Consider the following 25,440-nt stretch of genomic DNA (forward strand, 5'->3'; position numbering starts at 1 on the left):
GAAGAGTTGAAGCTGTTCTAGCTGCAAAGGGTGGGCCAACTCAATATTGAACCCTACGGACTAAGACTGGGATGCCATTAAAGTGTGTGTGCAAAGGCAGGCTTCCTAATACTTTTGGTAATATAGAATATATACAGTATGAGGTTGTATGCAGAGGAGTGTCTAGGAAGCCTCACATGCACTTTTTTTTTCCAGGAGGAATGCAAGATGAAAGGTACTTTTTTTTCAGGCTACAGCATAGGCACAATTAACTTTTTTTTTTAAAGTCAGGCTTGTATGCATTTTGTTGAAACCATCCTTAAGGCTTATTCACGAGATCCAAAAATCATTAAAAAAATACTGCTTTCGAGGCGATTTGTATGATAATTGGATCGTTGGTACAGAGCATTTGAGAGCTGATCTGTTCCGATTTATTATCCGATCGAACAAGCATGAAAATTATTCTTGTACGATACCAGATCATACAATTTTTGTTTAATCAGTACAGTTGTCGTCCGAAAAAACAATGCAAATACACTGCAACACATGATATCACTTCCTTCTCTCTTTTTTTTTTTTTATCCTGTCGTACAAGAATTTTTGTAAACTCTTCATGTTCGATATGCGACTAGCATGCAAAAAAATAAAATAACGAATGATCTTTTATCCCGTTTTTAGATTGTGTTTTTGTGTGTGTGTGTGTGTGTGTGTGTGTGTGTGTGTGTGTACAGGGCTTTAGTCTGTTCATCCAATATTTGTGTATCCTTATAGGGGTGAAGCATGCTGATCAGTGTATTGCTGACCCATATCTTATGTTTTATCAGGACTCAGTAGTGTTTGGCTAATAAGTACAATGTAATTCGCGCTAAGGTGAGGTATTGGCAGCTGCCCCCTAAAAGGGGTATTGAAACAAACATAGTGTATATATATATATATATATATATATGAGGGGTGGTGGCACTGCCCGATAAGCTGATATATTGTTGAAATCCAATCCAAACTGGGTAAGTTAGCCTGGAACAACTAAATTTGTGTACACAGTGCTGTTAGTGCAGTGAATATATGTCGGGTAACCCCTGGTAGTTATGCTCATATATAAGGAAAGAGCTGCCCTATATGCCGTCAAGAGGTAAACCCTATATCTGGTCAGCCAAAAAAGGTTTCTGTGTTCCCTGTGCTGTGAATAGTAATGGTATAGATGGTGAATGAGTGTTTCACCATAGGAATGTGTGAGAATTGTTTATGGTGAGTGTACTATCCCTCTTGCAAATTTGTTGCCTATGAACTGCCCAAAGTGAGGCTGTGCTCAAGTGATGAGAGATATAGTGCCGTGTCCAAAAAGTGGTTCATGTTCCACTGGGGAATGATAATAGTGTGTAAATAAAATAAATTAAACCAAAATACCCAAAAAAGTCTAAATAAAATGAATGTGCATTTTTCAATTCTGAAAAATGGACGCTTAATAGCCTGAATCTTGTGGTGAAAAATATTGATAACAAAATAACAGTGAGTCCATACACAAATCAATTGAAATGTGGGATGATCTGATGGTATGCCTCGGCTTGTCTCCACTCCACTGTCAATCAGCATCCAACAGGGGTATAATCCTAGAGCAGGACTCAAACTCACATGTGACCAATCAAAAAGACAACGGAGGCCCGCATAGTGTATTAAATTAATACAAACTCTTTAATTGTAAAAATGGGGTTACAAATTAAAGCAAGGTACAATTAAAACAATAAAATAACTGAATAGTGCGTTCCGCATGGGGATTGTGTGTGCCGGCTGTTTGCGTTCCACGGTCACACTCCCCTTACCCGGATATCACTTAAGACTGACGCGTTTCGTCCAATGACGTTCTCACCTTTTGAGAACGTCATTGGACAAAATGCGTCAGACTTCTTACGGCATATACGGGTAAGGGGAGTGTGACCGTGGAACGCAAACAGCTGGCACACACAATCCCCAATGCGCAACGCACTATTCAGTTCCTACCAGGGGCTACCCAACATATTTTCACGGCACTTCCAGCACTGTGTACACTAATTTAGTTGTTCCAGGGTTACACAGTTTGGATTGGATTTCAGTAGTGTTTGGCTGGCCCGACATTTTATAGATGTGTTTTTTTTTTTTGTAAAAATGCGAGAATGGGTTGTATTGTAATGCTTGTAATTAGAGTTGCCACCTCATCCCTTTAAAAAGGAACACATTTGAATTACACAGGTTCTGAGGTTAATTTAATGCAGGTAAGGCACCAAATTAGTCTAATTACCACCTTAATTAGCCACAGAACCTGTGTAATTAATATGTGTTCCTTTTTAAGGCTGGGTTCACACTACTACACTACTTTCATCCTACTTTGCTCTGTGTTCAATGTTTCCCTATGAGAGCGTCTTGTAGCGTCCTACACAAGTCGGTCCGACTTTGAAAATGCTCCCTGTACTACTTTTGGTCCTACATTGATCCTACTTCAGGCCCATTGAATATCATTGAAGTCGGACAAAAGTAGTATCCTGTTCATGAAAGTAGTATGGATGTAGGACCAATGTAGGATAAATGTAGGACCAATGTAGGATAAATGTAGGACCAATGTAGCAGAGCAAAGTAGGATGAAAGTAGTGTAGTAGTGTGAACCCAGCCTTAAGGGATGAGGTGGCAACCCTACTTGTAATTCATGTGCACATTAAAGGTATTCACAGGTCTATTAAAACAATTGACTGCATTTATATCAGTAAAAAATAATAAACTAAAACGCTTAAAAATATGGCGCTTTTTTGTGGGATGCCTGTGTGCAAGAGCCCTCTTTTGAGCTTGTCGTAGCTCAAAACCGAAATAACTTTTTTATTTTTTTTATACAAGTGTATCTTTTAGTTGTTTAAACTGACACAATACACAGAAAAATATGCAGACATACATCCTTGTTTCAATTTCATGCATGCATATTGTGATCTTTACAATGGGGGGGGAAAAAGGCCAGTGGGAGCAGCTTGTTCTTCCTAAAACCCAGCTCTCCTGACATCTTGAAGGTGTTGACTTTTAGCGTGGCATCATTAAGGAGATTTACATTTTGGGCATAAAACTTTATGGTTTTGGTAGATCATAATTTTTTATTTTTATGTTTGTAGATTGCTTAGTTTCATGAACACATAATATAGGTGAATGAAATTTCTGCCCTATTTACTAAAACTGGTAATGTATCACAAAATTTACGTCTTCCAGATTATAGTTTACAATCTTTTAAGCTGCATGTCAGCTTATTTGTTATCTGAAAACTTAAACTAAAATACTTTTACTATTTTCTGGTTAAAAGACATATTTCTTCCCAGAGGCTGTAAATGACCTCTTCTTAAACTCTAATGCTTTTAAAGCTGATTTGTGCTGCTCTAAGCCCTCAAAGGTTAAAGCTTGCAACTTTTTTTTTTTAGTAATGTGCAAGTTGGCAGCGGATGTTGATTTGACTTTTTAGCATCCTGTGTAAAATGTTATTCACGCAGGCCCCCTGCGTTTTTTTTATTAAATGCAGGCAAAATTGATCTGGGAGGTATAGTGTGTGCAGTTTACATGCATTTTAAGCGTTTTATATAGATTTTTCTCTGTAAACTTACCTTTTATTTGCATTTAAATGCATTTTTAACTGTGTTCAGAGTATCTTATCTGCCACTGAATGTACAGATTTAAATTTTTTTTTCTTAAACTAAATGCACCTGAACACAAGTAAACACATACAGTAGCTCACAAAAGTGAGTAAACCCCTCATATTTTTGTGAATATTTTATTATATCTTATCTTTTCATGTGACAACACTGAAGAAATTACACTTTGCTACAATGTAAAGTAGCGAGTGTACAGCTGGTATAACCGTATACATTTGCTGTCCCCTCAAAATAATCAACACACAGCCATTAATGTCTAAACTGCTGGCAACAAAATTGAGCACACCCCTAAGTGAAAATGTCCAAATTAGGCCCAATTAGCCATTTCCCGTCCCCGGTGTCATGTGACTAAGGCCCCGTACAGACGACCGAACATGTCTGCTGAAACTGGTCCGCGGACCAGTTTCAGCATACATGTTCGGTCGTGTGTCGGCCCGAGCGGGCAGGATTCCAGCAAACATTTGCCCGCCGGGCCTTTTCCCAGCGGGCAAGTATTTCCAGGCTTGTTTTAAAACAGCCCGCTGGAATCCTGTCCCCTCGGACATGTTCGGTCGTCTGTACAGACCTACCGTACATGTCCGAGCGCCCGCCATCCCTCGCATGCGTCGAATGACTGACTTCGACGCATGCGTGGAAGCATTTAACTGGCAGGCCCGCCCACGTCGCCGCGGACACGCCCCGCGTATTGTTTACGCGCGGATTTCTGTATGATGGTGAGTACAGCCACCATACAGAAATCCCCGGGCAGACATGTACGGTGAAAACGGTCCGACGGACCTGTTTCATCGTACATGTTTGCTCGTCAGTACCCGGCATTATTGGTGTTACAAGGTCTCAGGTGTAAATGGGGAGAAGGTGTGTTAAATTTGGTGTTCTCGCTCTCACTCTCTCATACTGGTCACTGGAAGTTCAACATGGCACCTAATGGCAAAAAACTCTCTAAGGATCTGAAAAAAATAATGTTGCTCTACATGAAGATGGCCTAGGCTATAAGACGATTGCCAAGACCCTGTAACTGAGCTGCAGCACAGTGGCCAAGACCATACAGCGGTTTAACAGGGTAGGTTCCACTCAGAACAGGCCTCGCCATGGTCGACCAAAAAAAGTTGAGTGCACGTGTTTAGCGTCATATCTGCAGAGGTTGAAGGGGTGGGGGTTGTGGGGGCTCAGCCTGTCAGTGCTCAGCCCATACGCCGCACACTGCATCAAATTGGTCTGCATGGCTGTCATCCCAGAAGGAAGCCTCTTCTAAAGATGATGCACAAGAAAGCCTGCAAACAGTTTGCTGAAGACAAGCAGACTTAGGACATGGATTACTGGAACCATGTCCTGTTTTGATGAGACCAAGATAAACTTCTTTGGTTCAGATGGTGTCAAGTGTGTGTGTGTGTGGCGACAAACAGGTGAGGAGTAAGAAGACAAGCGTGTCTTGCCTACAGTCAAGCATGGTGGTGGGAGTGTCATGGTCTGGGGCTGTATGAGTGCTGCGGGCATTGGGGAGCTACAGTTCATTGAAGGAACCACAAATGCCAACATGTACTGTGACATACTGAAGCAGAGCAAGATCCCCTTTCTTCAGATTATTCCAACATGATAATGACCCCTAATGCACCTACAAAATGACCACTGCCTTGCTAAAGCAGCTGAGAGTAAAGTTGATGGACTGGCCAATAGGGCTGCAACGGATCACAGGTGATCCGTGATCCGACCGCCCCCCCCCCCCCCATTGGATCGGCACACACTGTGATCCACAGATTGCCGCGGCTCCGGAGCTAGGCACAAGCCGCGGTCTTTCCTAATGTTATGGCCGCGGCTCCGGAGCTAGGTCGAAGCCACTAGCCTTTACTAACGTTATGGCCGCGGCTTCGGCCTACCTCCGGAGCCGTGGCCATAACTTATTTTACTCACTGAATTGCAACTCAATTTGTGACATTTGCATCGTGTGTGTGTTTGTTTTTTGTTTTTCTGGATTTTGGTTCATATTCTGCCTTTATCATTTAAAATACACCTATGATAGACCCTTTATTTCTTTGTATTTGGGCAAGCTTACAAAATGGGCAGGAGATCAAATAATTATTTTCCCCACTGTATACTTTAACCTCATTCCTTCTTGCTTATTTAGTGGTCTGAGCAGTTCTATTCTTTACCTTCAGGACCCTTTCACGTGGCCATTCTGATCAGGTGTACCCGTTCAGAAGCTGCATTTATCCCTGTGGATAGGCGGATGCCAACAAACTCATGTTTGTTTACACTCCCCTACCTCTGGGTCCAATCGCGTTCACAAAAGTGTAAAGGGGATCTGCCCTCTTCCGCTTAGGCGGAGTGGATTGGAGGTAGTCGGCTGTATACAGGCAGTGCAGTCCTGGCTGCCCATAGATTAGAGTGTGCTCTGTCCATGTTCGCTCTGCAGAAACTGAGTGGACACAAATGTGTGATCCGATCAGCAGAGGACCTGTGAGCCGAGTCCCTGCTGATCAGAACGGAATCCACCCCATATGAAAGGGGCCATATGCTGCCTACACCCTTTCATCTTTTGCCAGTCGGAGATCTCTTTATTACCATAGTGTTTGCTGGGCACTTGTGGTCACTGTGTGGTGCATCTCACACAGAGTTTTTTTCTTATTGCAGTTTTTGTTTTCTCTAACTTAAAGGGGTTGTAAAGGTACAATTTTTTTTTCTTTCCTAAATAGCTTCCTTTACCTTAGTGCAGTCCTCCTTCACTTACCTCATCCTTCAATTTTGCTTTTAAACGTCCTTATTTCTTCTGAGAAATCCTCACTTCCTGTTCTTCTGTCTGTAACTACACACAGTAATGCAAGGCTTTCTCCCTGGTGTGGAGTGTCGTGCTCGCCCCCTCCCTTGGATTACAGGAGAGTTAGGACGCCCACTAACACACAGCTCCTTTCTCCATCTGCAATGTAGAGAGCGTCCTGACTCTCCTGTAGTTCAAGGGTGGGCGTGAGCACGACACTCCACACCAGGGAGAAAGCATCCCATTACTGTGTGGAGTTACAGACAGAATAACAGGAAGTGATTATTTCTCAGAAGAAATGAGGACATTTAAAAGAAAAATCGAAGGATGAGGTAAGTGGAGGAGGACTGCAATGAGGTAAAGGAAGCTATTTAGGGAAACAAATTGTACCTTTTACAACCCCTTTAACACTCAAACTTAGGGCCTGATCCACAAAAGGGATACGCCGGCGTATCTACTGATACGCCGTCGTATCCCTGTTTCTATCTATGGAACTGATCCACAGAATCAGTTTCTCATAGATAGGCAGAAGATCCGACATGTGTAAGGGACTTACACTGTCGGATCTTAGGATGCAGTACCGCAGCCGCCGCTGGGGGCATTTCTCGTCGAAATCCAGCGTCGGGTATGCAAATTAGCACTTACGGAGATCCACGAAGCTTTTACGCTTCGTTTTTTCTCCGTAAGTATTAGTTTGCCGTCGCAAAATTAGGGCTGCTTTTACAAAGTGTAAAGGTAGTACACCATGTAAAAGTAGACCCTTCTTTCCCGCGACGCTGTCAATTTTTTTTTTTTTACATTTTTTTTTTTTTCCTGCCGCGATTCACAAAACTCGGCGTAACGTAATTTCGCGCAATGCACGTCGGGAAAATCGCGTCGGGAGCATGCGCAGTACGTCCGGCGCGGGAGCGTGCCTAATTTAAATGGGACTCGCCCCATTAGATTAGGAACGCCTTGCGCCGGACGGATTTAAGTTACACCGCTCAAAATTTCTAGGTAAGTGCTTTGTGGATCGGGCACTTAGGTAGAGATTTTGCGGCGGTGTAACTTAAATCCGAATATTTAAGTTAAGCCCGCTCGTTGTGGATCAGGCCCATAATTATTACGATACTGATTATAACATAAGCACCCAAAATGTCCTATTTTATTTCTGTCTGTGGTCATTATTACAAAACTCAGTTGTAGTGTTTTAGCTGTAGGTTATTTGAATTCTTATAAATACATTCACATTTTGTTTTTTTTCATTTCTATTTTGATAGCTTGACGAAAACGATCCAAAAGCCTCCAACAACACCTATAAAGCTAAAAAAGATCACCACTTTCCAAGAGTTTGAAAGCAACACAAGCGATGCATGGGATGTTGGGGAGGACGATGATGAACTGCTAGCCATGGCAGCAGAAAATTTAAATACTGAGGTTGTACTAGAAACTGCAAACAAAGTCATCCAAAACCATACGAAATTACAAGAGCAGAACAAATTCCAAGAGATTAAACAGCTGGGAGACAGACCTGTGGCACCTGAAGAGCTTTCCTCAAATGTGACCAGCGATAACAAGATTGTGAAATCAGCCAGTGAAAGCCAGATACCCAAATCATCTGGTATGTACTCAAATGTGTCATGTTATGTTATTTTCGATTATTACGTAGGGGTGTGACATTGTGGAAACAAATCTCTCTTTCTATTGAGGACTGCTTTCTTTTTCTTTTTATTCTTCTTTTTTTTTTTTTTTCTTTCAAATGAAAAGCCAGACAGATATGTTACATATGCAACTGTAGAGCTGCTGGGTTATTGCTCAGTAACCGTTTGTGTTACATTGTGACAATTCTTATTTAGTAAAGATGAATCCTACACTGGTTTAGGTGCAGAGTATGTAAAATACCTATTAGTGATCATGGTAGTAATATGCTCAGGGTGGACAGTATTATACACACTGCTGAAATGCGTACTTGTGATGCAAACGATGCTAAAATGTTTTTCACGTTTTTAGGAACCCTATTTTCCTATGCTGAGCAGACACAGACCCAGCCCACTGTTCCCTATGGGGCAGTCGGATGGAAACGGACCACTTGTCCATTTCCATCCTACTGTCATGCGATCTGCCGGACGGATGGGGAACATCTGTTTTTATTTAATCGGGTTGGATCAGATGCCAGCGGGTGTCGGCAGACACATGTCCACTGCTCCATAGAGAACAATTCGGAAGTAGTATCATATGTTGTAATGTATTTGTATTGTATTTTCAGGTGACAACTGTACTAATTAACCACTTCAATACAGGGCATTTGCACCCCCTTCCTGCCCAGGCCGATTTTCAGTTTTCAGCGCTTAACACTTTGAATGACAATTGCGCGGTCATGCAACACTGTACCCAAATAAGTTTTTCCCCCACAAATAGAGGTTTGTTTTGGTGGTATTTGATCACATCTGCAGTTTTTAGTTATTGCACTATAAACAAAAGAAGAGTTACACGTTTGGGGAAAAAAACAACATTTTTTATTTTTTGCTATAATAAATATCTTTTTTTTTTTTCTTTTACACGTTTTCTCCTCAGTTTAGGCTGATATGTATTCTTCTGCATATTTTTGGTTAAAAAAATCACAATAAGGCCCCTTTTACACTTTCTTTGAAGCGGTGAGAGGGTCGGTGTGTATACCGCTCCTTCCCATTTAAAACAATGGTAAACCGCGGTAATACCGCCCGCAATGCGCCTCTGAAGAGGCCTGCTGTCACACTGAGGTGCAGTGGGGGGTGAGGAGGGGGACAAAAAACATGTTTCATGTTGCAATATACATACTGGTTTAACATGTTCTAAAAGGTGAACTTATTAAAATTCATTATTTTTTATCATATTAACCTTTTGTTAATATGTCCATTTTCTGTTTTTTGGAAGTGTAATTGTTCTGTGGGAGCTAATGGCATTCATATCTACCAACAAATTGTATAGTGTAGTGCAACTTTAAATTATACATATACAATTCCCTAATGCGCATTTACTTCTGCAAAATAAATGCCCCAAAAGTTGATGCGTTTATGTACTGTTGATTGTATATTTTAAAATTGCACTACACTGTAGTTGTTTTGATATTGATGCCGGGTTCACACTGGTACAACAAACGCTCTGACATTTAGGAGCTCATGTCACATGACGTGTGAAAAACAAATGTTTCCCTATGGGAGTCGTCTTAACTGGTCCGACACATGTCGGTCCGACTTTGAAAATGCTCCCTGTACTACTTTGGTCCGACTTTGATCCTACTTCAGCCCATTGAATATCATTGAAGTCGGACCAAAGTAGGACCCTTGTCCTTACCATCCGACTTGTGACATCCGACATGATGATTACAGCAGGAGTAAAAATAATTTTTTCCCCTAATCGTCTTTCAGGACAGCCACCTGAGAGACCTTGGCTCCTCCCCTCTGTTGGAAACACCGCGCCAGCCCATAAATTTCCTCCTCCCCTGCTGGTCCTCAGTTATTTGTGTTTCCTCCAGAGGGGAGACACCATAGGAACAAGCCAGGAGAGCCAAGGGAGGCTCAGGCAAGACGGTCCTGAAAGGGAGCAGGGGCTCTCTGGACAAAAGAGACAGGTACTAACCTGAAAGACAGCCACCCTCACATCCCTGAGCGCAGGTGTAAGTCGGGGGGGCTCCGGTTTTTGTATGCACCGAGTGCGGTGTGAGGAGGTACAGCCAGCGTCCTAGACCAGCGTGTGTGGCTGCCGGAGGAATGGGGATTCCAGACGCGCAAGCCACCCTGTGTACTAGGACCGCTCGGAGCCGATGGCGGGTGACGTCATTTAGGCACGGGGGCGGGTACTTCCGGGTTCGCGGCTTCCGGTTCCGGGCGCGAAACTCAAAAACGGAGCCAGGCAATGGCTGGAGGGAGCTGCATAGACGCTGTAGAGACAGCACACGCGGCGCTGGTGACACAGACATGTCGGAAGCAGAGGGGAAAGATGTTGCTCCAGCAGAGACCAGCTCCAGCCACAGCAAGGTAAGGGGAACCTAGGGTGGATTTCCCCTCTCCTAAAAAATAGCCTACCATCCCTCTACACCCCCCAGGGTAATAGGGAGGGGGAGGTGGGTTAACCCCTCAGTGTCAGAGGGTGATTCATAGGGCCCCTAGCATGGTAAGCCCATATGAAGACACTGCGCACCTGCCGTGAGCAGGGGGAAGGCTACGGTACTAATCATGGGGTATATATTTTCGCTTGTGTCTTTCAGAAAACTGACAAAGACAAGAATACCCACAGTACAAAGAAAAGATGTCCATCCTGTAAAGTCACACTTAGGGAGTCATGGAAAAAGGCTATTTGTAGCGACTGTATTGATAAGTTAGTACAGGAGCACACTGCGGAACAAAGTGATTTGGCATCATCAGTGAAAGAACTTTCTAATACCTTTGGGTCATTCAAAACATTTTTTGAAAACTTCCAGATCCCGCAGCTTCAGTCAGCTCCTCCTGTACAGGCAACAACATTAGTCCCGGGAGTAAGACCTTCCACTAGTGCAGGCCCTTCAAGAGTTCCTAGTGAGGAGCTAGAAGAGGAACCTGACAGCGCAGTGTCCGGTTCACAGGAATCAGAGGAGGAGGCTCGGGAAGGTGATTCCAGGAAGCCCTCCCGCTACAAGCTCTCTTTGGAGGATGTAGACCACTTATTGGAAGCTATTTATGCCACTCTGGGTATTCAAACAGAGAAAAAACCATTATCATTGCATGACCAAATGTATGAGGGTTTAGGCGACCAGGAAAGTAAAAATTTCCCAGTCCATGATGTCTTGATCGAAGCAATTAAAAAAGAATGGCAGGAACCAGAAAGGAAACCATTCTTTTCCAAAGCTTTGAAAAGACGATTTCCATTTTCGGATGACCCATCCTCAATTTGGAATAAAACGCCAAAGCTGGATGCTGCCTTTTCTCAAGTTTCAAGGCACACAGACCTAGCTTTTGAGGACATGGGCATTCTATCCGAACCAATGGATAAGAAAATGGATTCATTACTAAAAAAGTCCTGGGACTCCACGCTGGGTAGTTTAAAACCAGCAATGGCAGTCACCGTGGTAGCCAGGAACATGGAATTTTGGCTGAACCAGATTCAGGAGCACATTGAGGAGGAGACGGCAAAAGACCAAATCCTAGCCTCATTTCCCACATTGTTGAGAGGCATAGCTTATATTGCAGACGCTTCAGCTGAACTGGTACGGATGGCAGCTAGATCGTCTGCATTAGCTAACTCAACCAGGAGGGCCTTATGGTTAAAGACGTGGCAGGGGGACTGCGCGTCTAAAACCAAATTATGCGGCATCCCATTCACAGGGGACCTGCTCTTTGGGCCGGGATTAGAAAAAGTGCTGGACCGTACAGCGGACAAGAAAAAAGCGTTTCCGCTGAAACGCAAAGCACCCTGGAGTCAGCCACAGCAGACCAAAAAGAGACAGAACAAATTTAATTGGGTCCCTAAGGGCCCCCGCTTCACACCCAAGGTAGACAATCAGAAAAGACCCTGGGCCCAGAGAGGGAAAGGCAAAGCAGGAGCTATTTTTCGTGCTCCTGAACAAGCCTATGATAAGAAATGACAGATTGCTCACAGTGGGAGGAAGACTGGGGGACTTCCTCCCTCAGTGGGAAAAGGTGACTTCCAATCGATTCATATTGAGGATCATAAAGGAAGGTTATCATCTAGAATTCTCCAGAACACCCCCAAAAAAGTTTTATTTAACAAAACTTCCGAAGGACAGAAGAAAGGCCGAAGGGTTAATGAGAGCCCTGGAGGATCTCAAGAAACAAGAGGTAGTAGTGGAGGTCCCCAAAAAAGAAAGGGGACTTGGGTTCTACTCCCACATTTTTGGAGTACTAAAACCCACGGGGAAGGTCAGACCAATCTTAAACCTAAAACCCCTCAACCTATCCATAACCTACAAGAGGTTCAGAATGGACTCAATTTACTCAGTGAAAGCCCTACTACCTCCAAACTGTTTCCTGGTCTCCTTAGATCTAAAGGACGCCTACTTACACGTCCAATACACAGGGACCACCAACAGTTCCTGAGATTGGCGATAGAGACGGGAAACAGAACCTTACATTTACAATTCCAGGCTTTACCCTTCGGCCTCTCTTCCTCACCCAGAATCTTCACCAAGATTCTGGCGGAAGCCCTGGCACCCTTGCGAGTCCAAGGCATTTCCATCATTGCATATCTGGACGATCTGCTGCTGTTCACAGAAACCCCAGAGAGGTTGCAAAAGAACCTCGAGACCACACAGATCTTTTTGAAGGATCTAGGGTGGTTAATAAATGTGGAAAAATCAAATCTAAAGCCCACACAACAGATAACATACTTGGGGTACGTGATAGACTCTGTACAGCAAAGGATTTTTCTACCCAAAGAGAAGATAGAAAAGATCCAAAAAGAAACAAAGGCAATTCAGGTGAATTCACCATGTACCATCAGACAGATCATGTCAACACTGGGACTGCTAACATCGGCAATCCCAGCTGTTCAATGGGCAGCCTTACATTTCCGACCACTGCAAATGTTCCTTCTAGAGGTTTGGGACCGCAGGCAGGAGTCCTTAGACACCCAGGTTCGAATACCGACACAGGTAAAAAGAACCCTTTGGTGGTGGAGGACGGTGGAAAACTTGACCATAGGTCGGCTGTGGACACTTCCCATTTCCCAAATCCTTACCACGGACGCAAGTGGGATAGGATGGGGAGCACATCTAGGCTCCCAAGTAACCCAAGGAATTTGGAAAGGGGAAGAGAGGAGGAGATCCTCCAATTGGAAAGAGTTGAAGGCAGTGGGGCTTGCACTTCAATTCTTCCAGGGACAACTGAAGGGACATCATGTTCAAATAAGATCCGACAATGCTTCAGTTATTGCCTATGTAAACAAGCAGGGTGGAACAAGGAGCGGAACCCTGTGGGTATTAGCGAAAGAAATCCTGACATGGGGAGAAAGGAATATTCTCTCGCTATCAGCAATCCACCTAAAAGGGGATTTAAACACAGTAGCGGATTTCCTCAGCAGAACTCAGCTGAACTAAAGCGACTGGGAACTAAATCAGGAAGTGTTCAGGCAGATCACACTAAAATGGGGAACACCTCAAGTGGATTTATTCGCATCCAAGAAGAACAAAAAGGTCAAGACCTTCTTCTCACTAAACAGAGAGGACGGAGCAATAGGAGTGGATGCTTTAGCACAAAGGTGGACTTTCAGGACATGTTATGCCTTTCCTCCACCCGTATTAATTCCACAAGTGTTACGGAAACTGCGTGCAGAGAACACCAACCTGATTCTCATAGCACCTCACTGGCCCAGGAGACCATGGTTCTCTTTACTGAAAGAGCTAGCTATAGAACCCCCCTGGTTGTTGCCAGTCCAGGAGGATCTACTCTCCCAAGGCCCAGTATACTGCCCCCAAGTGGAAAAGTGGAACTTGGCCGCGTGGTTTCTGAGGAGCAACTGCTGAAAGCAAAGGGTTTCTCAAACCACTTAATTGCGACTCTACTGAAAAGTAGAAAGTTGGAGACACGCAAAATTTATGAAAAGGTATGGAAGTGCTTTGGCAAATGGTGCACAGAAAACTCCTTTAATACACAGAGTTCAGTGGCCGTCCTAGAGTTTTTACAAAAGGGAGTAGAAAAAGGACTAAGCCTTAGTACGCTAAAAGGTCAAGTATCCGCACTGTCAGTGCTCCTAGAGGAAAGGCTAGCATCTGACCCATGGATAGTCAGATTCTTCAGATCCTTGAGCCGACAGAGACCTATTCAAACCTCGGTCTTCCCGAAATGGGACCTGTCCTTGGTACTACAAGCTTTGACAGCCAAACCTTTTGAGCCTTTGGAAGATTGCAATCTAAAGACGCTGACACTAAAAGCAGTCTTTTTGGTGGCAATCACCACTGCAAGACGGGTCTGTGAGTTGGAGGCCCTATCGATCAGACCCCCCTTTTTTCAGATCTTCGCAGATCGTATAATTTTTAGATTGGATCCGGGATTCCTGCCTAAAGTAATCTCAAGGTTCCATAGAGAACAAGAAATTATATTACCTTCATTTTGTCCGAACCCTTCCAGAGAACAGGAAGTGAAATTCCATAGCTTAGACGTCAGGAGATGCGTCTTGCATTATTTAGAAGTGACTAAAACTTTAAGGAAAACGGACTCTTTATTTATTTTGCATTCTGGAGCTAGACAAGGACATAGAGCTACCAGGCGCACTATAGCTAGATGGTTAAAAGAAGCCATTGAAAAAGCTTACAGTTTAGGAGGCATACCGATCCCAGAGGGTATCAAAGCGCACTCCACAAGGTCTATGGTAGCCTCACAGGCAGAGAGAGCTGGAGCAACGCCGGAGCAGATCTGTAAAGCGGCGACATGGTCCAGTTTTGCCACCTTCGTAAGACACTATAGGGTGGATCTTTGGTCAGCTAAGGATCAGACCTTTGGACGTAAGGTCTTACAAGCTGTGGTCCCGCCCTAGGGTAAGTGCTCGGTTATCCTCTCAGGTGGCTGTCCTGAAAGACGATTAGGGGAAAAACGAAGTTACTTACTGGTAACGTTCTTTCCCGTAGTCTTTCAGGACAGCCGGGTAACCCACCCAAAGGTATGTATAAGATTTCCTTACAGGAATTGTGATATGGTTAACGATGTGTATCATGTTTTCTTGTGTCTCCCCAGCAACTGGAGGTGCTCTAAAAGAACTGAGGACCAGCAGGGGAGGAGGAAATTTATGGGCTGGCGCGGTGTTTCCAACAGAGGGGAGGAGCCAAGGTCTCTCAGGTGGCTGTCCTGAAAGACTACGGGAAAGAACGTTACCAGTAAGTAACTTCGTTTATCTCACTCTGGGATTGTTTTGATTGGTCAGACTATTACAAAATCGGATCAAACTAGTATCCTGTTCATGAAAGTCAGATGGATGTAGGACCAATGTACGACTGATGTGGCAGAGCAAAGTAGGATGAAAGTCGTACTACTGTCATGTAGTATAGTGTGAACCCATCCTTAAAGGGTGTGGTGCAATCACCTAATTATTGTTTAGCTGGCAACTTGATTGTTTTATATGGTTGTTAGACATTTGAGGACTGTGCATGTTTTTTATACTTTTTTATTTTGGGCGTTGTATGTCTATTTCATCAGTGGCGGACTGGGACCTGCTGGAGAAAGTCCAGTTTGGAGGCCCACCTCTCCACCTTGTCAACATTTTTAACAGAACTACAGTCTTCATGCAACAATATTGTCTATTTCTGATGACACAATTTAACAAAAAAAAATAGAAAATACTTAAAGCGGATGTGCCACAGGGAAAAAATATTAAAAGCCAGCAGCTACAAATACTGCAGCTGCTGACTTTTAATATTAGGACACTTACCTGTCCTGGAGTCCAGCGCTGATCGCAGCAGAGCACGAGCGATCGCTCGTCTCTCTGCTGCTCCCCCCGCCATCCACGCTGAGGGAACCAGGAAGTGAAGCGCTGCGGCTTCACTGCCCGGTTCCCTACGGCGCATGCGCGAGTCGCGCTGCGCCCGCCGATTGGCTCACGCTGTGTGCTGGGAGCCGAGTGTTCCCAGCACACAACGGTCGACAGACGGGAAGTCAGAAAAACCCGTCTTTTGCCCGTAGCGTGTGGCCGGAAGTGGGTGCAAATACCTGTCTTTAGACAGGTATCTGCACCCCCCTCCCCCCTGAAAGGTGTCAAATGTGACACCGGAGGGGCGAGGGTTCCGATCAGCGGGACTCCACTTTAGGGTGGAGAACCGCTTTAATTTGCTTTGTATTTTTAACACTTTCATGCAATTCTAATCACACAACCGATACATTTTTGCTCAGTGAGCAACCTCTAAATAAAAGTGTAGAAACTATATACAATACTATAACACATACATTATAATTGGTGACACTTGCTTCACCTTTTAATGAGGATGACCAATAATTGGTCACAGTGTCACTAGTAGGATTTTTTTTACAGAGCTGAAATCATTGTTTTAGCAGTCCTGGAGATGTTGACAGTGTGGTATTTTTAACACAATTGTGCGAATATGATAACACAGATGATTCCATCTGATTTCTACATATTTGTGCTCATTGAACAACATCCAAGATCCACGTAACAGCGAAGAAATTGCTGTCAGGAAAGTTAGTTGCACAGTAATTGGTCATGCAAGTGCCAATTAGTATGATGAGGATGACTAGTAATTAATAGCTCAAATAAATGTTGCTAATGCACATATTTTTTTATTTTTTCTATAAAACAGTCCTTTGAATGCTAATGTTATATGCTGATAGTTATATAAACTTTAGAGAATGAGAACTTTAAGAGGGATGGCATCATAAACTAATATTTAGCTGATGTCCCTCTCAGTGTTAATTTCATAAGGAATTCAGACTTTACCTCCTTGACCTCCGGAAGATTTGCCCCCCTCCCTGACCAGGCAATTTTTTTTGCGATACGGCACTGCATTACTTAACTGACAATTGCGCGTCATGCAATGCTGTACCCAAATAAAATGTGTGTCCTTCTTTTTTTCTTCCCACAAGTAGAGCTTTCTTTTGATGGCATTTTGATCACTCCTGCGGTTTTTATTATTTGTGTTCTAATCAAAAAAAAAAGGGGGGAATGCATGGTCTTTTTGTTACTGTTCTATGCTTTATTTTGAAACCTTTAATTGAGACTTTGAAGGTTCATTTTTTAGACACTGGCATACCTGTTTGAAGTATAAATCTGAGCAATAAGAAGTAGCAAATACCTTGATTAGAATCACAAACCGCGGGTTTGACAACCAAGGGGAAATTTAATGTAATGTTTGTTACACCTTTGATATAAACTAGATTATACCTAATCTGAGGGGTTCACAGATTAGCACCTATCTCAGTAGAGAAATCACTAGCACAGAGCACTTTAATTGTTTGATGTTTGAAATCATATTTATTTTATATTGAAATTATTATTTTTACTAAGCATTAGTAACTATACATATGTCTGACGCTGATACAGACAGGAGTCACAAACCACGGATAGTGACATACCACTTCAATAGGGTTGTACGTTGTTGTGTCACATACACACACAATTTTTATGGTTTACTTTCTTTTTTCTTTTTATTTTGAGTGATCATATCTAATGGTTCACATAAGTGGTGAATTTAGGTCTTTAACCAGGCACAGGGCGGACACCTAGAGGCCCAACTGAAATTGACACTTTGATTTGTTTTATCATACACCGTTACTAGGGTACCCAAATATTGACTACCCTTCTTCCACTGCTCTTCTAACATTTTTTATTTTCCACAAACACTTTTTTCATTGCTTTTGTGGAGGACACATAGGGACATCACACTAACATAGGACCAAGCGGTTACATACTGCACATCAATAAAAAGGGGGACCTCATATCCTAATGGTGGCTGTACATATGAGCTAACCACAGGAAGGAACCCAACACTATTTATCGGATCACATACTTGCCCACAACCCAGCGAAATATAGTCTAGTACCAGGCTAGCAGCGCCATTTTTCCTTGAGTATTAATATTATTTACAAAGGGTTAGCTGTGTTCCCTATGTGTGCTTTCTAACTGTATAGGGAGTACTTTGACTAAAGAAAAACAAAGATCCAGATGCCACACTTGGTTCCCTCATGTTATTTCCAGTCCCCCCATAAAGGAAGAACTAATAGTGCCGTTTGACACAAACCATTTATTAAAAGTACTCGCTCAAAAAGGAAGGCGTATATGCACATGTAATCCTCAGACAAAATGGAGTCCTCTCCCCTGCCCAGCATGATGACGTCAACGTTCGTCTGCCTGTTCATCCCTTGTGATGGCAAAAGGTTGCTAAAAAAAAATATTAAGTGGAAACGAATAAATAATAAAAAAAAAAAAGTAAATCACGCTCATCCATTGGTACTCGCATGCAAATGTGAATATAGCTTATAGTGGGTTATAGCAAGAATACCAGTGATGAATAATGCAGGCTGCAGTATCATTATGCCATGACCATATCAAAAAGAAAATGCTCCATGTAGCGTAAAGTATAAACTTCTCGCTTTTATTAATAAATAAATAAATAACAATCTACTAACAAAGCTGGTTATAAGCCCGCCGTGCGTGTGTTGTGACAGCAGATCGTTTTCTCCACTCAATGCTTTTCATCACAAACGCTGTCATCGGAGGCACTTCCATGCTTGGAACTCTCTATCTCTCTATCTTTTTGTATTATTTTTAGGAATAAAACTGAGGAGTTTTTACTTCTTACAGTATGTGGAGCCTTTTCTTTTTGATATGGTCAGGATAACCTGATACTGCGGCTTCCATCTGAACATCAGAGGAGTGTGGCTGGGGGAGTTTTTTCTACGTTGCCATGCTGATTGTCCCATTGTGATTGGGATGCACAGTTGACCTCCTATAGTTAAGGGGTCTTGGCATCTAGTAAGAAGCCTGTGGTCTATGTCGGTGGAGGAGAGTGTCACTGACTGCCCTAAATAACATGGCTTTTGGATTTTGCACAAAAAAAAAAATCACATCAACAGTTGCTGGATTTCTTTTTATTAACTTTTTATTTATATATTTATTTATATATATATATATATATATATATATATATATATATATATATATATATATATATATATATATATATATATATATATATATATATATATATATATATATATATATATATATATATATATAATCTCTCTTATTTTTGAAATTGCAATATTTATTTTTGGACATGTCACTTTTGCACAAATTGGTACTTATTTAAAGGATAAGTTTACCTTTAATAAACAAAACAATAAATGCACATATTATTGCAAGTAAAAATTAAATGTACATTTTTATTTTTTACACTGGAACCTGTAAAAAATTGCACCCACGATCAGCAGATTTCGGGTGCAATGCCAGGATCCTGCAGACTTTTACTACACGGTGTACCCGTACCTCCTATACGGGCAGGCAGTTATTGAATTGCAGGAAAATCAATGAACTATGAGAATGCTCACCAGCGCGCCCTCACAGTTCATTGAGAACTACAACCTGCTGCGGGTATGTGTGGTTGGTTCATACACAGAAATCTGTAAATAAATGACGCAGCCATGCGGGGCTATTTTTAAATTGTGACAGTGGGTGCAGGGAGAAAATTCCCCTGCCCACTGTCACAGGAGTTGGGGGGGGGGGGGGGGGAGAAGTAGCAGCTGGAACATGTAAGGCTTTATGTACACTGTACCTGAACTCTCCTCGGATATCTTACCAGCACATGTACACAGGGTCATTAATAGTCTTTTCTAGGCAGTTGAGTTTAGAGGCATTTTTTGGAACGCAAAAAAAAATGCGTTCAGGACGGATCTCTGAGACACCAAATGCCTGTAACAGCTTGTAAACATGGTAACTCGCATTTAGCCGCATTTCGTGTACAGGCTTTTTTTATTTTTGACTACAGTACTTTGAAAAAAGAAAAGCTTCTAAACGCAAATACGGCATGTAACGTGTTTTGTAAACGGTCGTTTTTAAACATCGGTTGCTATTTTGTCAAGTTAAATCGTTCAGGAGAGGTTGTAAAACTACCCGTGTACATTAAGCCTTAAATGTTCCAACCTAAAGGGCCTGCACAACACTCTCCTTTTTTAATACAATTGTAATAGCTGTGTGTAGATGTTTATTCTTCCTTTATGGTTTTGAATTAAGTATTTACAAAGCACTGGGATCACTATAGTTATTTGAAGTTCCAGTCTGATTTTTATAGGGGAATTTGAGGCCGTGTGTAGCTCTTTTCAGTGAATCATGCATTTAGTTCCCTTGAAGATTTACAGTGTCCCAGATGAGTTGGACCTCTTCCCTAATAGATGTAATAAATAGTAAGCTATGGTAGAGCATTGTAGAGTTAGTACTCTGAAGTTCATAGGAATAAATGGAATTTCAGAGTGCATGCATTATCAGAAAGATTTTTGGCAAGTGACAAGCATTCTAGTGAAGGATTGCACCACTGGATTAGTTACAGTTGAAGTAGAACTGCAGGCAGAACTTTTTATTTTTTTTATTTTGGATAGTGCAAGGAAGGGTTATATAACACCTTTTTTTTTCATCTTTGTCCAGTTGTTGAGATTTACTTTCACTTCCTGTCCCATACCCAAACAGGAAGTGAGAGGATATCCCTGCAAATTAGGGAAATCTCTTGGGACCCCCAGGTCACCAGAATTAGTGTCTCTATTGAAAGATTTCCCCTGTATTACTTTTCTGGGGACATTCTTTTAGGCCCCTTTCACATTTGTGCAACATGAAAGTTGTGCGTTTTTAATTTTTTTTGCATAGTTTTTTTGCAGCGATTTTGACGCGACTTGAAGCAATGCATGTGTAATGTGAAGGTCTATGAACCTCAAGTCGTATCAAAGTCAAACCAAAGTAGTGCAGGGACTGTAAGGTTGGTGGTTCTGTAAGGAGGGGTGGCTTCCCTTCAGTTCACCTGCCCCTGTCTATCCATTAAAATGCATGTGCCTCCACTGTGGGGACGCTTATTGTTTAGTGTTAGGACCACAGATATTACAGGGTGCCTTGGCGCGGCTCTGTGGCTCACGCATGCGTTTGCAAATGCGTGCGGACCGAACCCCTGTTTTTAACGCATACTGTAGACAGGTTAATTGGTTTTCTGCAAGCTGGTCGGTAAGTAGGCTTGGTTTTTCCCTGGGCATTCCCCAGGTTTTTGTTGTTATGGTGGTTCTATTGGACCCGGGCTTTCAGAACTTCTGGATGTATGGAGCTCTCTGATGCATCGGCAAGTCAAAACACCCACACGGAGATATGGGGCCAGATCCACAGACGAAGTACGCCGGCGTATCTACTGATACGCCGGCGTACTTTCAAATTTTCCGGGTAGTATCGTTGTTTTGAATCCTCAAAACAAGATACGACGGCTTCTGGGTTAGATCCGACAGGTGTACGTCTTCGTACGCCTTCGGATCTAAGATGCAATACTTCAGCATCCACTGGGTGGCGTTTTCAGTGTCGGGTATGCAAATTAGCGATTTACGACGATCCACAAACGTACGCGCGGCCGTCGCATTTTCTAACGTCGTCTGTAGTCGGCTTTTTCCGGCGTATAGTTAAAGCTGGTATTTTGCGGCGTATAAATAGAATTGCCATGTTAAGTATGGCCGTCGTTCCCGCGTCGAAATTTGAATTAATTTTTTTGCGTAAGTCGTCCATGAATAGGGATGGACGTAACTCACGTCTAAGTTAAAAAAAATGACGTTGTTGCGACGTCATATAGCGCAATGCACGGCGGGAAATTTAGGAAGGACGCATGCGCATTTCATTTGGCGCGGGGACGCGCTTCATTTAAATGAAACCCGCCCCCAACCTGCCCAATTTGAAATACACCGCCAGAAATACACTACGCCGCCGTAACTTACGGCGCAAACTCGCTGAGGATTCGAAAATGCTCCAGGTAAGGTACGGCGGAGTAGTGTATCTCTGATACGCTGCGCCAATGTATTTCTTTCTGGATCTGGCCCACGGTGTGTAAAAACTAGACTTTATTTCTTGTGCGTACTTGCACTTAATCAAATCATACAATAAAGGAACACCCTTGTCTCAACCAATCATATTTAAGTTATTAGGTTATGCAAGTAACACTTGTCACAATTTGTACAGAGTGTGCAAAATATAGCAATCTATTCTCTGTGTGACCGACTAAACCTTGTTTCCAAAGCACGCCTTATCTTTTGCTATTGTTCTTTGCTCAGTACATAATAATATTTGGCAAGAGAGAGAGAGAGAGAGAGACTTGTAAAGCGCAACACATGCGAACTGAATCGCCTCTGGGCGCTGTATCCATTTCATGGGTAAAGAACCCCTTGACCTCAGAAGAGATGGGTTTTAATCTTTCTCCTGAAGGCCAAGTGGTCCGACTCCAGTCGGATGGTGGTTGGTAGTGCATTCCACAGGCGAGGTCCCTGGACTGCAAATCTTCGATCTCCTTTGGACTTGTATCTGGCCTTGGGTATCTGGAGGAGGTTTTGATTGGTGGATCGCAGAATGCGATTGGGGTTATGGGCTTTTATTTTTTCGCATAGATATTGGGGGGCGTTGCCTTGAATACACTTATGTATTAGACAGAGTGCCTTGAAAGTGATTCTGTCTTTTACTGGCAACCAATGAAGGGATCTCGGTGAAGGTGAGATTGATTCCCATGTTTTTTTCCCAGTCACTAGTCGAGCGGCCGTATTTTGAACGACTTGCAGACGAGTGATTTGGTATTTGGGGAGTCCTAGATAGAGGGCATTTGCGTAGTCGAGTCTGGAATTGATGATTGTTCCCACCACGACTGCAATGTCCTCTTTCGGGAAAAAGGGCGTGAGTCTGCGTAGTAGGCGCAGCAGATGGTGGGATCCGCTGACTACTGACCCTATTTGTGCATCCATTGTCATGTAGGTATCGAAAATGACTCCGAGACTTTTGACTTTGGTGCTAGGGGTGATAGTTTTACCCAGAATGGGTGGGGGAGTCCATGTTGACGCGGGGTGATTTTTCCGGTTAGCGTGAAACAGGAGAAGTTCTGTTTTCGAACCATTGAGTTTAAGATAACTGTTTGTCATCCAGTTATCTATTAGAGTGAGGCATTTCTCTAGTCCAAGAGAATGATCCTTTTTGTTGCAGATGCGGAAATAGTTGTGTGTCGTCTGCATAGGAGTGGTAAAGTAACTTCTGGTTACTGATGATTTCAAAGAGAGGGCGAAGATGGATATTAAACAATACGGGCGATAAAGGAGATCCCTGAGGGACTCCGCATGACACCGTACGTTTTTCAGAAGTGAAAGACCCCAGTTTCACTATTTGTGATCGGTGATCCAAGAAGGAGGAGAACCAGGGTAAAACGCATTCAGCGACTCCGGCTACTTCAGCTAGCCTAGCCAGTAGTAGTCCGTGGTCTACAGTGTCAAAAGCCGCGCTTAGGTCCAGCAGTATCAGGAGACAAGATTCTCCTTTGTCTGCGGCCTCTAGAGCGTCATTCCATATTTTAAGCAGCGCCGTTTCTGTTCCGTGACCCGAACGGAAGCCTGATTGAAACGGATCGAGTAATTTATGGGTGTCTAAATGCAGTTGCAGCTGTTGTACAACTACTTTCTCCATTACCTTGGAGAAGACATTTAGAGCTGTTATGGGCCTTCGGTTGTTTGGGTCTTTGGGGTCAAGGGTAGTTTTTTTTAGAATTGGTTTTATTGTACCTTGTTTTAGCAAGGTGGGCACCATGCCCTCCTTGAATGATTGGTTAATGAGCTGCGTGATAGCTGGTGCCAGTATATCGGCACTTTCTTTCAGCAGTTTAGTGGGGATGATATCATTGGGTGCTGTGCTATTACGCAGAGTCCCGATGATGTTTTTAGTGGCATCGATGGAAATGGGTTTTAGAGTGAACTTTGGTGGTTGCGACGGATTTATGTGGGTATTAGGTTTGTGATTTGGGGGGGAGTTGGTGACGGTTCCATTTTGCTGAATACTTTCACGGATTTTTTCAATTTTATTAATGAAATAATCCGATAATTCGTTGCAAAATTCTTGTGAATCAGAATTGGGGGCCTCTAAACAAGCTGGATTCATAGTCTGAGTGACCAGCTTGAAGAGTTCTCGGGGGCGGTTAAGGGCATTTGGGATGATGTTGGAGAAATTATTATTTTTTTTGGCCGTGAAGATTTCTTTGTGATATTTCTTTGTTATTATTTTGTAAATGGTGTGGTTTTTATCTGAAGAGCACCTTTTCCACGCAGCTTCTGCTCTTCTACGCTCTTGCTTTAGCAACGTCAGCTGGTCATTAAACCAGCTGGAGTTGTTTTTCCGGATGCAAGTTTTGCGTTTTGGTGCTACTAAGTCAGCTGACTGTAGTAGCGCCTTGTTGATGGCGTCAAGTGTTTCTGTGGCTGTTTGTTTTTGTTGGGTTGTTTTTATTTTGTTCCCTAGTGTTGTTTTGAAGAGTTTCGAGTGGAGCTTCTTCTGAGATCTAGTCCAGTGAGTTGTCACCGGTTTTGTCGTTTTTTTTTGGGCTGGCATTTTTGGTGATTGTGAATTTGATGGCATGGTGATCGGTCCATGGTTGCGGCTCATTTCCCAGGACGTCAATTTCCAAATCTTGTTTGAAAATGAGATCGAGCGTATGGCCTGAGGCATGAGTGGGGCCTTGTATTAGTTGCTGCAGACCTAATCCTTCCAGATGGTCGATGCAGGCGTCGGCTACGGGGTCCAGCGAGGAGTTGGCCCAGAGGTTGAAATCCCCAAGCACCAAAAGGTGTTTGTTTAGGGTATATGTGGAGATGAATTCAGTCAATGACGTGAGTAGGTGCGTTTTTGGGCCTGGTGGTCTATAGCAAAGTAGCATATGGACCGTATCTTGGGGATTTGTTTGCAGCTGCAGAGTGAGGGTTTCCATGAATGGAAGCGAGTTTTGAAGGACTGGTTTGGTGATCGAGAGGTGAGTCTTGTGGATCACCGCCAGGCCCCCCCCCTCTTTGCCCCACTCTGTTTTGCATTTGAATGCGATAATTTGCTGGCACCAATTCTGCTAGAATTGTGTTGCAGTCGGCTGTCAGCCAGCTTTCTGTGATGAAGAGGCAGTCTAGATCGTGTTGAAGGATGAAATCATAGATTTCTTGTCAGTGTTTTACTGCCGATCTTGTGTTGACCAAAGCGCAAATTATGCGCTTGGGCAGGGGTACCTGCGCGTAGTTTTTGACTGTTGATCGTCGATTGATTCTCAACAGTCGCTCATTCCTTAGAGCTTTTTTGGTGACAACTGGGAGTATAGAGGCAAATGGTTTTAGTTCCCGGATGGTTTCTGCAGAGTATTTTAGGTAACCCATGGTCGCAGAAAAAAATGCAGGGAAGTAATGTTGATTGGGGGGGTCTTATATGGTGATGGGTGGAAGACTGTCCAAGTGAGCCGTCACTCGTTGAGTCTTCTCTCCCTGATTGGTCCAGAGGTTGTTCTTGGCTTCTATGTAGTTAATCCTAGAGGCTCTGGGTTAAAGGATACATCTCTTATACAAGCATTGATATTATGGGGGAACTCTA

The 25,440-nt window shown here is 43.1% G+C and overlaps 1 protein-coding gene across 1 annotated transcript in view; it reads left to right on the forward strand.

Moving 5' to 3' along the window:
- TBC1D22A (TBC1 domain family member 22A) overlaps window positions 1-25,440 on the forward strand; it is a 735,477-nt gene that overhangs the window by 34,804 nt on the left and 675,233 nt on the right. Inside the window, exon 3 of the mRNA XM_040343645.1 lies at window positions 7,644-7,984. Coding sequence (XP_040199579.1) covers window positions 7,644-7,984 — 341 coding nt within the window. The remainder of the gene's footprint in view (window positions 1-7,643; window positions 7,985-25,440) is intronic.

This window comes from Rana temporaria, chromosome 3, assembly GCF_905171775.1.
Source record: "Rana temporaria chromosome 3, aRanTem1.1, whole genome shotgun sequence".
In the NCBI taxonomy this organism is placed as follows: domain Eukaryota; kingdom Metazoa; phylum Chordata; class Amphibia; order Anura; family Ranidae; genus Rana; species Rana temporaria.